At 35.4% G+C, this 16,633-nt stretch overlaps 1 protein-coding gene across 12 annotated transcripts; it reads left to right on the top strand.

Moving 5' to 3' along the window:
- The first annotated feature begins 10,438 nt into the window (after nt 1-10,438).
- Nucleotides 10,439-14,769, top strand: LOC110942759 (fimbrin-5-like). 12 transcript variants are annotated; one of them, XR_002594861.2, is made up of 10 exons: nt 10,444-10,748; nt 10,910-11,014; nt 11,164-11,236; nt 12,193-12,946; nt 13,040-13,443; nt 13,564-13,616; nt 13,704-13,795; nt 13,865-13,972; nt 14,273-14,371; nt 14,456-14,769. XR_002594861.2 is itself a non-coding variant. In XM_035977899.1 (10 exons), the coding sequence occupies exons 5-10, from the start codon at nt 13,385-13,387 to the stop codon at nt 14,594-14,596; spliced, it is 507 nt and encodes a 168-aa protein (XP_035833792.1). In that variant the 5' UTR covers nt 10,447-10,748; nt 10,910-11,014; nt 11,164-11,236; nt 12,767-12,946; nt 13,040-13,384; the 3' UTR covers nt 14,597-14,769. The 12 variants fall into 12 exon arrangements, 3 of the variants coding, with proteins under 3 accessions (XP_035833792.1, XP_022040216.1, XP_035833791.1); XM_035977899.1 differs by having other exon boundaries at nt 10,447-10,748; nt 12,767-12,946; nt 13,865-13,927; XM_022184524.2 differs by having other exon boundaries at nt 10,447-10,748; nt 13,865-13,927.
- The last annotated feature ends 1,864 nt before the right edge of the window (nt 14,770-16,633 follow it).

The following is a 16,633-nucleotide window of genomic DNA, read 5'->3' as shown; positions in this document are numbered from 1 at the left end:
ACGTGTTTGAAGGGTGTGCTTTAAAGGTACGTGACCTATGGTTTCGTTACATTATGTTATTTATTTGTTCTAGTTTTTTGTATTAGAATTTAGCCAAAGAGTAAAACCCGTTAAGTCACGGAAGTGACGAAGTGCCTTAGACAAATAAAACGGGTCAAAACATGTGTTAGATGTAGAGTTTGGTATGTCTTTGAAATGGTGGCCTCCATTCGACATCCAAACGGGTCAAAACAATGTCGAGTTGTAATTGTTGAAGCGATTGACCTATCACTCGATGAATGAATGGTCATAATTAAAGCGTAATCCGGGAAGCGGACACGCTAAACTTGTTGCAAATAAACCCTTTGTATGGGGATTTAAAATTTAGAAGTTATGCTTGTCAAATTGTTAAAAGGAGCATGTTAAAATCCTCGTAGACAATGCATGTTGTTAAAGCGTAAGCAACTCTTGGTAGGGGAGCGAAACGCTATTGTTTGAAAACTCGGGAATGGGTAAAATCCTTGAAACAAGAGATGATAACAAAAACAAGTTGTAGGACTTGTAAACGAATGGGTCGAATAAACAAAGAGCCGAATCATAGGCCAGTTGTTCGTAAACTGAATTTTTATGTGATTTGTGTTGATAAAAGGGTCCGGAATTTAATTACGGGCGCGTTGGAAAAAGAATCGGCTAAAACGGACGCTCGAGTCAAAAGTTATGATAGTTTAAAGTTTGTAAATGGGAAATAGTGATGCTGGGCTGATATACAGCACCCAGCAACGAACTTACTGCCCAAAACGTGGCTTCGCGCCACGCCATGGAGAAACACCATCACCGTCGCGTGACGCGACGGCCATGGCGGGCCGCGACGGATTATGCCAACTCGGTCGCGGGGCGCGACCGCCTCAATCCGCTGAAATCTTTGTTTGTTTCTCATTTTTAACCATGGAACTTGTTTATAATTGATTCTAAGGTGTCAAAACTAATCGTTTATGTGGTTTTGACCGTAGGTGATGATGGACTTAATCCGGATGGCGATCAAGCACAATTCGAAGAACCGAAAACGATATTTTGAAGCTTCCGCGATTACTTAATTATGTCTAAAACAATGTCTATGTAGTTAACACTTAAATACTTGTTTTGGGATTGCTAAACTAGTAGTACTTATCTAAATTGTTAACTCGATGAAACTTTCTTTATGTTTGATATGTAAATCAAAGTTTTGGTTTATAAATGCTTAGTTTATGATAAATTATTATAAAAACAAACGGAGTGTTACAAGTTGGTAATCAGAGCTCAAGGTTGTCAACAAAGTGTTCGGTTCAAGCTTGATCGATCATCCGGTAAGAATTAGTTATTTTAGTAGATTTAATTATATGTTACAAAAGAGATGTGAATTGACGTGCACGGGAAGAGCGTGTTAACACACTCAAACCCGGAAAGTGCACTAAATGAGAACGGTTAAAGCAAGTTATGAACTTGGCTAAACAGAAGCGAATAAAATATATTATAAATGAAGTGATTAACAATTGGTATAAACATTTCAGTTTCGAGATGACGGAAAAGGGTAATAATGATGCGGTGCCGATAGTCACCGAGCAAATGAAAGAGGTGATTGCCGAAGAGGTAGGAAAGGCAATCGAGAATAGTCTATCCGGTTTTATAGAAAAATCCAGAATACAGTGCTTTCGTTAGTTGAGGAACGGGTTAAAGGTTGGAAGACAATGTCAACCTTGTGAAAGAAAAATCTGGAGAACGTAAGGGTTGTTCATATAAGGAGTTTATGGCGTGTAAACCGCCAAGTTACAACGGGGAAGTTGACCCGATAATATGCCAAAGATGGCTAAGTGATATTGAAGGAGTGTTTGAAAGGACCCACTGTGACGTAAGCGATTTTGTAGCTTACGGTACGGGTCAGTTGAGAGGTCAAGCCAAAGACTGGTGGGATAACAAAAAGAAAGAGATTGGAGCCGATGCGGCAAGGTCCATGACATGGGATGAGTTTAAGGTACCATTCCTTAAACATCACAGTCCCAAGGCGGTCATCAACAGAATCAAGGAAGAATTCATCCAGTTGAGACAAAAGGGTGAATCAATAGACAAGATTACGGGCATCTTTCTCGATAAATTAAGGTTTTGTGACGAACTTGTGACGAATGAGGAGCAGAAAATATGTTATTATTATAATATGTTAAGTGCCTAATATCGGGAGTTTATGACTCCTTCAATGTACGAGACCCTCACTGAAATCATTAACACCGCCCGGGAGCGGGAGATTGAATTGAAGAAACAAGTAGAGAGGGGCGAACGAAGGGCGCATGATGTGAACCCAAGCCCTACAAAGCAGGCACGAACAACTGAATCGGCAAAGGAGCCGGATATGAAGGGCGGATCGCCGAGCTGTAAGGTATGTGGAAAGGGGCATAAAGGCGAGTGTCGCTTTAAGGATAAACCGTGTCCCATATGCGGAAAGACAGGGCATACGGCTTCGCTCTGCCCAGGGAAGGTTTCGGTTTGTTACAATTGCTACCAACCGGGTCACAGGAAATTTGAGTGCCCGGAGTTGAATGAGAAGGATGTGCAGATGGAAGCACAAAAGGCATGGGCCAGATCTTTCCAATTAACTGCAACCGAAGTCAAGATAGAACCTGATGCCGTGGGCAATATATATATATATATGTGTGTGTGTGTGTGTGTATAAGAAAATAAACAATAGTGAGTATGCGGAACCTAGGCAAAAATAGTCATGATAAATATTGCCATGGGAAGGGGTGCCCGTACACTCGAACCCGGAAACTTAATAAAGTATCAATAAATATGGATTAGAAACTTGGATACGGGTAACTATCCAAGTAACATGTAATTAATAAAAATCCTTATGAGGAAGAACAACGATCACATTGATAGGTGTGATTGTATAAAGAATTCAGTTTCGGTGAAAAACAGCGTTTAACAAATATGCACAATATGAGACAAAATAGAAAATGGTTAATAATAAAGGATGTAGGTCTTAACACCGATAGGTGCAAAACGATACATTAGAAAGAAGGTTTTGATGATGAAAAATTTATAAGAACTTAAACACGACGTGATGCGATGCAATCATGGTCATGAAAAGTGATGTAGAATATAATTAGGCTGTAGCGCGAGATACGGGATAGAAAATCGTAAACTCACATAACTCCGAATATGGTGAAGGGATAAACCCAAATTAACGGGACAAGAGGTGACGGTGACTGATCAGTCTAGCCGACAAGATCACCCGGGGTCAAAATAGTGTTGTGACTCACATAAAACACTTGACAATATGGGGTAATATAGAATAAACATTTTAAAGAACTCGTAGTATTATTGAGTGGTCAAGTGGCAAATTGAGGCCGAGTAGGCGGCAAGATAAGAAATACAAGACACAAGTTAAAGTCCATGGGAACTTACACATGGAAGACGCATGCGTCGAGGCAAATGATAACTCTTGACAAAAAGAAATGAGGTCTGAAAAACGAAACTAAGGTAGTTGGTCCAAACCAAAGAACTACTTAATAAAGGTTTCGGGGACGAAACCTCTTTAAGGGGGGTGGACTTGTAACACCCCGAAAATATAAAACCTTATATTAGAATTATAAAGTATTAATCAAACAAGAACCAACTAACTTTGCATATTTTGATAATTGAACTCATGATCAGGTTTAGGAAAACTACTTATAAAAGTCAACCTCATGTCATTTCGGAGACTCGGTGACCATATGGGAAGAACCATCAATGACTCCATCCACCAAGTAACGCGCACCACAACTTGATCCATGACCCATTTTAGCACGAACACGCCTGTGGGTCCCATCCTCCGGCTCTTTCCTCTTCTTTTTTGGGTCCATAAATCCGTTCTGAATAGCTTCCAATGCTTTTGTGGTCAACAAACGGTTTCTTCTACTCTGTCATTGACCACTAGCAAGAGGAGTCAACGAGTAATTCTGGTTGGTGGTTGTTTCAGATAAAACCGATTGCTTAGCAGGAGATTGTTTTTCATCATCATCTGAACCTGGACCTGCTCGTGGGTTGTTCAAGTCGATCACTATTTTCATACGCTTCTTCTGAGAACATGCAGCATCTTCCATGTCTTCATGTGCACCACAGCTGTTTTCATTTTTAATATTATCAACAATTTGACGTTTTGTTTTACGCTTGAGTACCAACTTCTGATTTTTTGCTGCTTGCTCGTCTGTAGAGGGATCCATTTTGGTATTTTCCGCTGTGTTAAGATTCACATCGTCATTCTGAGATTCTTCTATTGTGTCATGTGTAGTTTCTCCAGATACATTAGCTGATGCTTGCATATCAGCAGGTTTAGAAACAGTCAAATTTGTAAGCTCTCTGACTTTAACAATCCCAACCAAACAGGTATCCACAACTGTGCATTTCATCAAATCTTGTTCATCATTGTCAGGTTCGTGTTCAAGAAGGAGCGGTTCAGATGCAACTTTATTCAGCACTTCAGTCAACGAGTCAAAATATTGACTTCCTTTGACCAGATCCCTCCTTGAAAACTTTGTCACACCAGGTGCAAGAAACACTAGATTCTTCGAGTTTTGGAACGCATAGTTTGTAGCCTGTTCATAGTGCCATCCTCTAGCTAAAAGACGAGGCCACACAGCAGCCCAGAAGAACTCATTTAACCGCGCTTTACATAATCCAATGCGATCCTTCAAAATATCAACAATTTCTTCCGTTTTAAGAGACGAGCAAGTAGATTCTACTTTTTTGCTGCTTAATCGCGTTTGGGTCTTGATAGTAAGGTCTTCTTTTCCTTTGCCAATGGCTATGGCTTCTACAAGAAGATCGAGGCCCATTGTATCGCACTGTAATTAAAATGCGTTATTTCGTGATGGTACAATTAGACTTAATATATATGTGATTAAAGTCAATTTGAAGTTAATAGAGCCCTAGAGTGCAATGGATTTGCAAATGGTGGATTTAGAAAAATTATTGTATTGTGTAACAATATTATACCCAAAACGAACGTTGGCGACGACTCGGTTAGTGTTTAGAAGTCCATGAATTGTCCAATATGTTTGGTTTGATATGGAATAATAGGTCATAAGTGGAACTTAGGTGAAAGCACAAAAAGACCCTACTTTATTGTTTTTGTTTGGAATTGCCCGGTATTCGCATGCGTTTTAGATCTTTAGCGATTTTTAAAGATCCTAGGTACTACTAAGCACCAAATATTATTCTAGTTAGTAAAATTTTGATAAACTTAGTGGGAAAATAATAATTCTAAATTTTTTTTGGGTTTAAACAAGTATTAGAAGGTGTTAAACTTGTATAAAAACAACTAGACTTTTATAAATTGTGCAAGTATTGATTAATATATAGGCCGGTTAACATACTGTGCGTACGCAGCAACCACAACCACAGGATCTGATACAATCTTCACTTGATTATACGTGGTGGCACGATCGTAATAAGCAAGCATTCTGATAGAAATTTAGGAGAAAATGACATAATTGTCAATTTCACTCTCTCATTTATCATACGATATTCAGAAACTGCATACCAAATTGGAGCGAAATTCTAGCCCTAAAATATCTCATTTATTGCTTTCGATTCAACACACATTCTTCTTGCTTCCGATTCTACACACAATTAAGCCATACTTTCCATTGCCATAGAACCTCATATACTACTTCAGCACTGCATGTAGACATTGTAATCACGCATGTTATAAATATGCAATTAAGCATGTTATATAAATATAGTGATAATATGTTTAGCTAATCATGCATGTTATAATTATGTAATGAAGCATGTTATATAAATCTAGTAATAATGTGTTTTTTCTAATCACGATCAGTAATAATGTGTTTTGCTTATCACGCATGCTATAATTATGTAATGAAGCATGTTATATAATAATGTAATCAAGCATGTTATATAATTATGTAATGAAGCATGTTATATAGTTATGTAACGAAGCATGTTCTATAATTATGTAATGAAGCATGTTATATAGTTATGTAATGAAGCATGTTAATAATTATGTAATGAAGCAAGTTATATGAATCTAGTATTAATGTGTTTTACTAATCACGCATGTTATAGACATGTAATAAAACATGTTATAATTATGTAATGAAACATGTTATATAAATCTAGTAATAATGTGTTTTGCTAATCACGCATGCTATAATTATGTAACGAAGCATGTTACAATTATGTAATGAAGCATGTTATATAAATCTAGTATAAGTGTGTTTTGCTAATCACGCATGTTATAATTATGTAATGAAGCATGTTATATAAATCTAGTAATGATGTGTTATGCTAATCACACATATTATAGAAAAAATAATCACGCATGTTGGAAAACATAAAACATGTAAAAGATGCATGCCGGACGGATCCCCTGTTTCGACATTGTTTGAATTCAGATTTCGAATTTCTTTAATCGAATCATGATCATCTCCCATTTCAACATCTTCTGTATTTCGTCTGGAACTGGTCTGTGGATCCACTGAAATCGAAATTAATTGAAACCCTAATTGCAGAGCTTTAACCGCAATGGATAATTTTAAAATTTCTGAATATTTGAAACTGATAATATTGAAAATTACCGAGATAGTGGTGTAACGAACTCGTAATCCTCTGGTGTTGAAGGTAATTGTCTGATTTTCCCTTGGGTATGAAAATAAAAGAATGACATGCGTCGTTATCTAGTTGTCGCGTACATAACTTACGATTAGGGGTGTTGTATTCTACACTTTCTCTCTCTCTCTCTCTATATATATATATATATATATATAGGGTCGGGATTTAGAGAAAACAGTAGAAAGCGTGAGAACGGTGAGAACGCTTATGGATCGTCAGATCAAAACGAATTCTATTAAGTGGACGCACTTCATTAAGGGTAAAAAAGTCTTTACACTTCTATACCAAAACGCCAACTAGTGAATAAAACGCCATTACAGATCAAAACACATCCTTATATAAACAAAAACATCCCAGACATAAAAAACACACCCCCAGAACCTGAAACGCCATATTTTTTACTATATACCATTCATCTTACAAACGCCAAAATCCCCAAAACATCAAACACACCTACTCAAAAAACGCCATATTTTACTATATACCAATCATCTTAAAAAACACCAAAACACTCAAACATCAAAGATTCCAAAAAATCGACGTTTCTTTCTGATACACTATTTCCTCAGTAAAACACCAAAAATGGCAAATATCGATTATTGTATATTTAATATTGTTCTACGCCAGGTTACGGAGAATGCATTCTTCCCTGAGGGTGCTGTTATTGATGGACAAATAACATTTTGCAGCATGAGATGGACAAATCATAAACAAAAAGTTGCTGGGGTCAGACTTATGTCATTTTTTGTGTTTTGTTATTGATGAATATTATAATGGCATGAAAAGACGAATGACACTGATGAGTTGTTTGAAGATACATATTCAAACAAAAAACTTATGTCATTTTGTCTTTCCAAACGGCCAACAAAAACACAAGCATGACAAAGCCAAACCACCAGTGAACATATTTCAAAGAAGAAAGAGACTGATGACAGTGGAGATTTGGAAGATGAATTGTTTCTATTTTTATTTTTTTAATTTTCTTTTTCTGTTGTTTGTTATGTCTTTTTCAACTTAGAATTAAAAAAATACATTATATTAATAAAACGCCAAACAGTCATAATGCTTGTGAAATGATATAAATGTAGTAAAAAGCCAAAAACTCCCAAACTATAATAAAAGTAATTTAGAAAAGTATTATTAAAAGCTAAAAAATGAAAAAAAAAAAAACGCCAAAAACTACTTAAAGCCATTAAAAAACGCCAAGCTTGGGAGATGGAAAGTCTATGACCCTAAAAACTCATAAAAAGCTGAACAAAAACAGTAAAAATACATAGTAACTGAAAAGACGGCTACTTTATTAATATCATTTATTATAAATAAAATCCCGCCTAAACTACGCGCCAAAAAACATCCTATAAGAGAGACGTCTCTGCACAATCAACTGATCACAAACCAAAAACAACGCCATATTTCCTATAAACCATTCAATTTAAAAACGCCAAAAAATAGTTAAAAAATCCATAGATGCGGAACCTCGTTTTTTCTATATTGAGTATCGTTCCTGAATGAAGTTTCACTGAATGGATTCTTCTCTGTGGTGGGTATCTCTATAAGTTTTTTCTGAATGAGATGGACAAATATTCAAGAAAAAGAGACTAATGACACTGATATGTCATCATGTCACTTTGTTCTTGATGGATATATTGATGGCATGAAGGGATCAATACATTAGAGCAGGCGTTGGTCTTCAACATGTCATCAAACAAGTATATATCAACCCACAATAAAGGATGCCACAAAAAAATAAGCATCTTCTAAGGACGGGCGTTATGTAGGAAAATAATCTACATAAGGTATTCAAAAACAGGTTCAAAACGCCAAAAAGGTTAAAGTAGAAGAGGCTGATGACAGTGAAGATTTGGATGAGAAATTAGATTATAATTTTTAATTTTTTTTCATTTTCCATTGTTTGTTATCTAATTCTCTATTGTTTATTATCTAATTCTCTACTAATAAAAAGAAATTGAGTATAAAACGCCAAAAACTACAAACACTAAAACGCCTGATAGTGTGAAAACTGAGAGAACGGATGCTAGCAAAGCATGATGTTGCTATAAAAAACGCCAAAAAAAATAGTTAAAAAAGCCATAGATGCAGAACCTCGTTTCTTCTATATTGAGTATTGTTCTGAATGAAGTTTCACTAAATGGATTCTTCTCTGTGGTGGGTATCTCTATAAGTTTTTGCTGAATGAGATGGACAAATATTCAATAAAAAGAGACTAATGACACTGATATGTCATCATGTCACTTTGTTCTTGATGGATATATTGATGGCATGATCATGAAGGGATCAATACATTAGAGCAGGCGTTGGTCTTCAACATGTCATCAAACAAGTATATATCAACCCACAATAAAGGATGCCACAAAAAATTAGCATCTTCTAAAGACGGGCGTTATGTAGAAAAATAAGGATCTACATAAGGTATTCAAAAACAGGTTCAAAACGCCAAAAAGGTTAAAGTAGAAGAGGGTGATGACAGTGAAGATTTGGATGAGAAATTAGATTATAATTTTTAATTTTTTTTCATTTTCCATTGTTTGTTATCTAATTCTCTATTGTTTATTATCTAATTCTCTACTAATAAAAAGAAATTGAGTATAAAACGCCAAAAACTACACTAAAACGACTGATAGTGTGAAAACTGAGAGAATGGCCAGGGATCAATACATTAGAGCAGGCGTTGGTCTTCAACATGTCATCAAACAAGTATATATCAACCCACAATAAAGGATGCCACAAAAAATTAGCATCTTCTAAAGACGGGCGTTATGTAGAAAAATAAGGATCTACATAAGGTATTCAAAAACAGGTTCAAAACGCCAAAAAGGTTAAAGTAGAAGAGGGTGATGACAGTGAAGATTTGGATGAGAAATTAGATTATAATTTTTAATTTTTTTTCATTTTCCATTGTTTGTTATCTAATTCTCTATTGTTTATTATCTAATTCTCTACTAATAAAAAGAAATTGAGTATAAAACGCCAAAAACTACACTAAAACGACTGATAGTGTGAAAACTGAGAGAATGGATGCTAGCAAAGCATGATGTTGCTATAAAAAACGCCAAAACGCCAAACAAAGTATTACTGAAAAATTCAACACTACTTGACAGATGAAATTCAGTAATTTCTAAACAGAAAAATGAAGAGACGGTAACATTATTGCCAAACATTTATTATATTAAAAACCACTACATGGAAAATTGAATTTATTTATCTTTTCAAAACGCCATAATTGTCTGTCACATTATAGACCTGTATCCTACTTGATATAATAAACATCAAGAAAATTAAGAAAATTACTGATGTTTTTTACATTATAGGCATGCATCATGATCTAAAAACAATAAAAACGCCAAAACATACTTAAAACGCCAAAAAAATTACTATGATCCTGATCTAAAAACAATAAAAACGCCGCGTATTTATTAAACGCCAAAAAATGGAAACGGGATGTGACACGCGTTTAAAAAAAGAAATATGAAAGGACAAAAAAGCCCCTCTGCCCTTCTATATGCCGCGTGACACGTGTTGGCCAGGATGCGTTCTCACCGTTCTCACACTTTTGAGCGTTTTCTCCTGATCCCGTTTCTATATATATATATCTATACTACTTTAATAAACATATGTGAAGGACAAGATGGTAATTGAACAAGGTGTTGAAAAAACACTTAATGCACAATGTACAACTGTTAAGGCACAAGAAAACACAAACTTTTTACCCTTCAACTGATTCATCATCAACCGTCCATTTCTTGCAATTTTTCACATGGATCACAATCTGAACCGCTGATATTCACTTCACACGGATTGCCCTTTCCATTCCCTCCTCTCTCTCACAACTCACATCAACTTTATCAGATCAACTTTCTCCTTCCTTTCTCTCTCTTTCTCTCAGATCTAGATCGGAAGTGTTTGAACCACCGGTGGAGGAAACTAGGGTTTCGTCGTCCGTGATGAAAGATGTCTGGAGTGCTGATGGTTTGAGATGAAATCAGATGATGAAAACACACAGGGTTGAACACCGATTTGAAGAAACCCTAACTGAAGGTTTCGTCAGGTCATATCTGCTGTGGTTTCTTTCGGCTTTTCTTCTACATCAACGATTAGCAAACAAAAAGGTAATCAAACCCTAAAATGTCTAAGGGTTTAGAGTATCACACTCCCCATCTCATTAAGGAAGCTTTAAGCCAGCACCTTTTTATCTCTCAAGAAACTTAAGCGTTAGTTTACTGGTCGTTTATTATTGTTGTTTTTACCAATTTTTATTTGGTGTTGTCAGCTGCAGTTCAACCAGGGGAAAATATATGTTGTATGGTGGGTTGGAGAGGTGGGGAGTCAACTGATGATGGTGAAACTACATAGGGTCAAGTACCCTGTGTTATTGGTAAGTAAAAGTTTAATGGGCTTATAAAAATAAGATTAATTCTTGTTTTTGTTTAAAAAATATAATGATGAACTCTTTTTGGTCAATATTATTGAATTTATATGTGGATTTTCTACATTGTAATAATATGTGGATTTTCTACATTGCAGGGATTCTAATGGGGCCTCTGGTGTGGAAGAAGAAGTTACAAAAGTAATAATAAGAGCATTCCTGGATGAGAAAGTGAGATTTTTTTACATGTTTGGTTTATTTTCTATCGATGAACACTATGACATGTGATGATTTTTTTGGTTCAGGCCTTGGCTAACACAATTAATCACACACAACTCTTGAATAAAAGAAAACAAACCAGAAGAGAATTTTGCTAATGAAATAAAATAGTATGCGAGATAGAAGACAAAATGCTTTCTGGTTACTTTATTGATTATCCAACAGATTATAGCCCATTTGCTTAGGAATGGGTCGATTTGGGTTGTGTTCTATCGATGAACGCACTTTCTGTTTGATTGATTCATTTATCTGTCTGCGTGATTTCTCGAATGTTCTCTTTTAGATGTTTGTAGAACCTTGTGATTTGTTTTAAGATGCAACTAAGCCTATGATTTGAAAATTTCAGTAGTCAGATGAACCTATTACCAGCTTATTCATGTGGATTCTGAAGTTAATGTATCTCTTTCGGCTGTTTGGATGAACCGTTTCATCTGTTTTAAGATGCAATTTTAGCTGATGATTTAAAATTTGATGCATTTCAAACTGTGAGATTTAGTTAACTCCGTGAATCATTTGGTAGTATGTTCATCTGACTACTGTTGTTTGCATCAATTAATTTTGATTTTGAAGTTTATATCTATCGTCATAGTTTTCAAATAGTTCTGGATTCCCTAAACGAAAAATGAATCTGATTTGAGAATGTGATATTATTTTTTGAATATGCAAATACCTGTTTGTCTAATATTTGCATTCAAAGTATCTACATAAAGGCTGCAATGGATGTGTAGTCAGTAGTAATTAGGTATGGTATAACACTAGAACCCAACAGGATGTGTAGTCAGTAGTCATTAAGCTCTCTTTTTCATTTGTATTTTATGTTTTTATCATTGTAAGATAAACATAATATGAATAAATTCATTTATAACAATTGTTGGCTCTATGTGTTCTTTACGGGTCTGACATGGCAGCCACATCAGCAAGTGCGTTCTCAATCAGATCAACCATATCCCATGGCTCGAAAGCTAGCCCGCTTTCACAGTCGAAGACATGTGGCATGAATATCAGTTTCAACTCTCAAAACAATATCAAGAGTTTCACAGGCCTCACGTCATCCTTCTTAGCCAAGGAAAGCACTCCAGCTCCTCGATGACATATCTATCCATTAAGCTCTCTTTTTTTTTGTTTTGTTTATTTGTTTTTATGACATATCTATCCATTTTGGTGCTAAATGGGTCAAAACGTATATATGTTTTTTAGTGCGGGTCGAAATGGGTCGGGCTGTATACACTTTTTGAATAAGTTTTAGTCGTTAAAATACAATTTTGACCCAAAACTCTGTTATTAAAAAAGTTTTAACTTTTTTTATAAAGAGTAAATTACGATTTTGGCCCCTGTTGTTATATTACTTTTACTCTTTTAGCCCAAAAAAGAAATTTTAACATCTAAGCCCCCAACGTCTTTTTTTCTAACCTTTTTCAAACTGTTTGAATATATATTTATGATGTAATAGAATTAGTTAAACTGGTTTTAAGCATGATGCAGGAGGTTGTTGATCTGGCAAACGTTGATCGTGCTACTCTTTGGCATCAGCTGTGTGCCAGTGAAGATGAAGTTATATGCCTTCGTGAAGAAACCAAAGCTGAAGTTTGTAGTATGGCTAAAGAGAAGGCTGTTCTGGTTCAAAAACTGAGCGATGCTGAGGCCACTAATAGTCGTCTTAAGGTAATTCCGTAATTGTGCTATTGATTATCTATGTTAATAACTAGAAAGTTTCTAGCGGTGGTTAGAGCCATAAATGTTTTGATGAAATGGCAGGTTGATATGAAGGCTGAAATGGATCGATTTGCTTTAGAGAGAAAGGAAGTGTCTGAACAAATGCAAGAACTTGAAAGTCAACTTGAATGGCTTCGCTCAGAACGAGATGATGAAATTGCTAAGCTTACCACTTGAAAAAAAATGGCTTTGCTCCGATAAAGCAAGGCGTTGCCTGCATTTTCTAAAGTTATTTAACTTTTTTTTGTGTTAATTTTAGGTGGATGGTGACATAACGACCACCATTAAGTTTGTCGATTCTCTAAAGATCCCATGTATGCTTCAACTTCTCATAAACTTAACAACTCATGGTCAAGGCAAAGAGATAACTGATGCTGATATTCTACAATGGGCCAACATGAAAGTCAAACTGACAGTCAAGGAAAAGACAAATGGATAGCTTCAAGGTAATAGTCAAAGGTTGACTTTTTCTGATTACCTCAAATCGTGTTTTCTGAAGTTATTACCTTAAATCTTGTATCTGAAGTGATTGCCTCAGATGGTGTTTTCTTCCTTGAGCTTCTTAGGGCGGTGAAAAAGAGGGTTGTGAACTGGGGTCTTGTTACCAAAGGCGAGAGTGGTAATATTCAAACTTGTATCATTTTAAGTTGTTAAGCATTCGAGTTTAAGAAAGTAACGGTTTTTTTCTTTTTCGTCGAAATTGTAGAGGAGTATAAGAAGTTAAATGCAACATATATAATTAGCGTTGCAAGAAAGCTTAGATGTTTCATCTTTTTATTGCCTGAGGACATTCTTGAGGTACTGTTATTGAAAAAATGAACTAACTTTTTGAAACCGGTTATAAAATGAATTTTAATTTGCTGACAGGTTAACCCGAAGATGATTCTGATCTTAACAGCAAGCATCATGTACTGCCACAGCAAGCATCATGTGTGTGACACGAATTTTCGAGTTCATGTCATGTAAAATATGTAGGTTTGTGCCAGGTTTGACTCGCGTACCCTCGAACGCGACCCAATTAGTCAGCTCTACTTCCTACTACCATCTACTACCATCAGTATGGTTGCACTTTATAGGCTATGTTTTATTGCCTGAATATAGTTAGACTGAATATATAATGGAAACCAAAGTGAGTCAACTAAACAAATCAGTAGTTTTCAAAAGTCTAAACGTGATGTCTATTTTGGAAAAAAGTTGGTCAAAGATGTATATTTAGTTATTTTACCTGTGTATTTGGTAATATCAGTAAATTACGGTTATACCCTTGTATTTTAGGTGGACATTGACTTTGAGAAGGAACCGATTGGGACTACAAAAGAAGGAAGCAGTGTGTACTTTAAGGATGTTTGGCCAAGTAACGAAGAAATTGCCGAGGTACTCATGTCTTAATATCATATTTCATTCCAACCTTGGCAAAAGTATAGGTCGGCACGACTAAAGTTATTGTAACTTTCACAGGTTGTTCAATCAAGTGTGTTGCCTGATATGTTCAATAGCAGTAGTGACATTGATCACAATCGGATAAATTTTTTTTGCTGCATTTGGGACTACAAAAGCATCCTAATTGCCAGTGATGATTTATCTCCCAGATTATGTTGAGAACAAAATTGTTCCTGGGCATTTTTATAAAAGCAAATTTATTTAGTTTTACCTATTTCATTTCCTATAGATGAAATATAACGCAGATCGACTCAGTCATAAAGTAAGTGGGTCAAAACCGATATTGGTTGGTTAAATTTTTGACAATTCTTTATAAACATCCAGGGCTTAAATTTGGTTGTCGTTAAAAAGAAGTCGAGTATTGTGTTGCACCAGGTCTTGCATGTAGAAAGAATCTGACCCTGGCCAGTTTACTAATTATTAGCCTTATGCGCGTGTGCGCTACATAGTAGAAGTTTAAGTAGCACCAATAGTTGAAGTTTAAGAAGCACTAATGCTGTAACGAGTAGGCAAACAAGCAATAGAAATATGTAGCCCTTTATAGCAATAATGTAAATCTCAACAATACTATGAGAAAGTATAGCCTAGGCAAACAAGCAATAGAAATATGTATCTCTTGTAGCAATAATGTAAATCTCAACAATACTACGAGAAAATATAGCCTACATACCAAATGCAAGTACATGACTCACAGATTTTTATATTAAATTATGACTGATTTTTTTCTTATTCGCATGTTTGTTTATTGGTGTGTACTTGCTAATTTTAATCTCAAATTATTATTTAACCAAGACATGTAAGCCTTATGTTATAAAGATAGATCATACCGATGCTACGAACATGAATACTAACAGATGTACGATACAATATATCATGAGAGATGGATTGATAAACTAACAAAAATAAGTATCGCATTTTAAATTGTCGCCACCACATCCATTGTTGAAAAATTTTAGTTGAGAATTCACGTCTAAAAAAGGGGCAACAGATATTTTGTCCCACATCACGTGAAAAAAAGAGAAGCCAATTTTTTATTTAATGACGAAAATAAAACACGCATTAGTAATAATAATGGACAAATTTTAACGAAAAAAAGTTTGGGCTTAAACCATTGACATAACCAATTGGTAGAGTTATCATTTTCCGTTTAACCGACATCTCCGTTATGTAGCAAACACCGACCCAAATCTTTAAGTTGCATTCTTTTATATTGTCAAACTGTTACATCAATTTAAATTTAAATTTGGGTATACTAATAATATTAAACTAATATATAGTATAAAGTTTTTTACTTAATCAAATACTCCCTCCGTCCCATTAAAAGTGTCCTATTTTGAATTTTCAAAGTTTTTATTTATAAACTTTGACCTTAAATAATTTTGTTTATGTTAGATAATACTTGATGAAAGTTATATGATTTGAGTGTGTTTTACAAGTGTTTTTATCGGGTTAATTTTGTTCAAGTTTTATATGACACAAAAAATATATAATTAAAGTCAAAGTTTATAAGACTTTGAAAATTCAAAATAAGACACATTTTGTAGGTCCCTTTTCTCGGAGGATCGAGAACAAACCTAAACCTTGTTATACTAACCCACTAGCAAGTGCGGAATCCAAGCTAGTAGGCAAACCGAGATGAAGCAAGTAGAGAAACAAACACACAAGATTTCACCGATTAACACCACTGTATTAATACGTATGAAGGTTCCGGTTACAAGCACAATGTTTACAATCAGTTTGCAAACTCTCACTATGTGTGTGTGTGTTTTCGGACAGAATGCTCTCTGGTCTCTAACTCTTGTCTGTGTGCATCTTATCTTTCACACAACACTGCATGGGTATATATATACCCAGCACAGGTTGTCTATCCCGAAGGATCCGATAGATGGTCCGAAGGATCATCTATCGAGGACAAGCCATTCGAAGGATGAGCAGGGACCTCGAAGGATGATCCTTCGAGGTCTAACAGTCGAACCATATCTATCGACCATCTCGAAGGATCAACAGTATCCTTCGAGTCTATCCTTCGAGCCTATCCTATCCTTCGAGACAGACTAACATATTACAGCTTATTGGCCAAGTCAAACTAGGAGGATAGTTGACTTGGTCAACTTACAGACTAACTTAGGACATCGTTTATATACAGACCGTATACAGACAAAGTACAGACACAAGTGCACCAACAAACTCCCCCTT

This window comes from Helianthus annuus, chromosome 1 (genome assembly GCF_002127325.2).
Source record: "Helianthus annuus cultivar XRQ/B chromosome 1, HanXRQr2.0-SUNRISE, whole genome shotgun sequence".
Classification (NCBI taxonomy): Eukaryota; Viridiplantae; Streptophyta; class Magnoliopsida; order Asterales; family Asteraceae; genus Helianthus; species Helianthus annuus.
The sequence above is the reverse complement of the archived record's forward strand: the minus strand, read 5'-3'. Positions and strand labels throughout refer to the sequence as shown.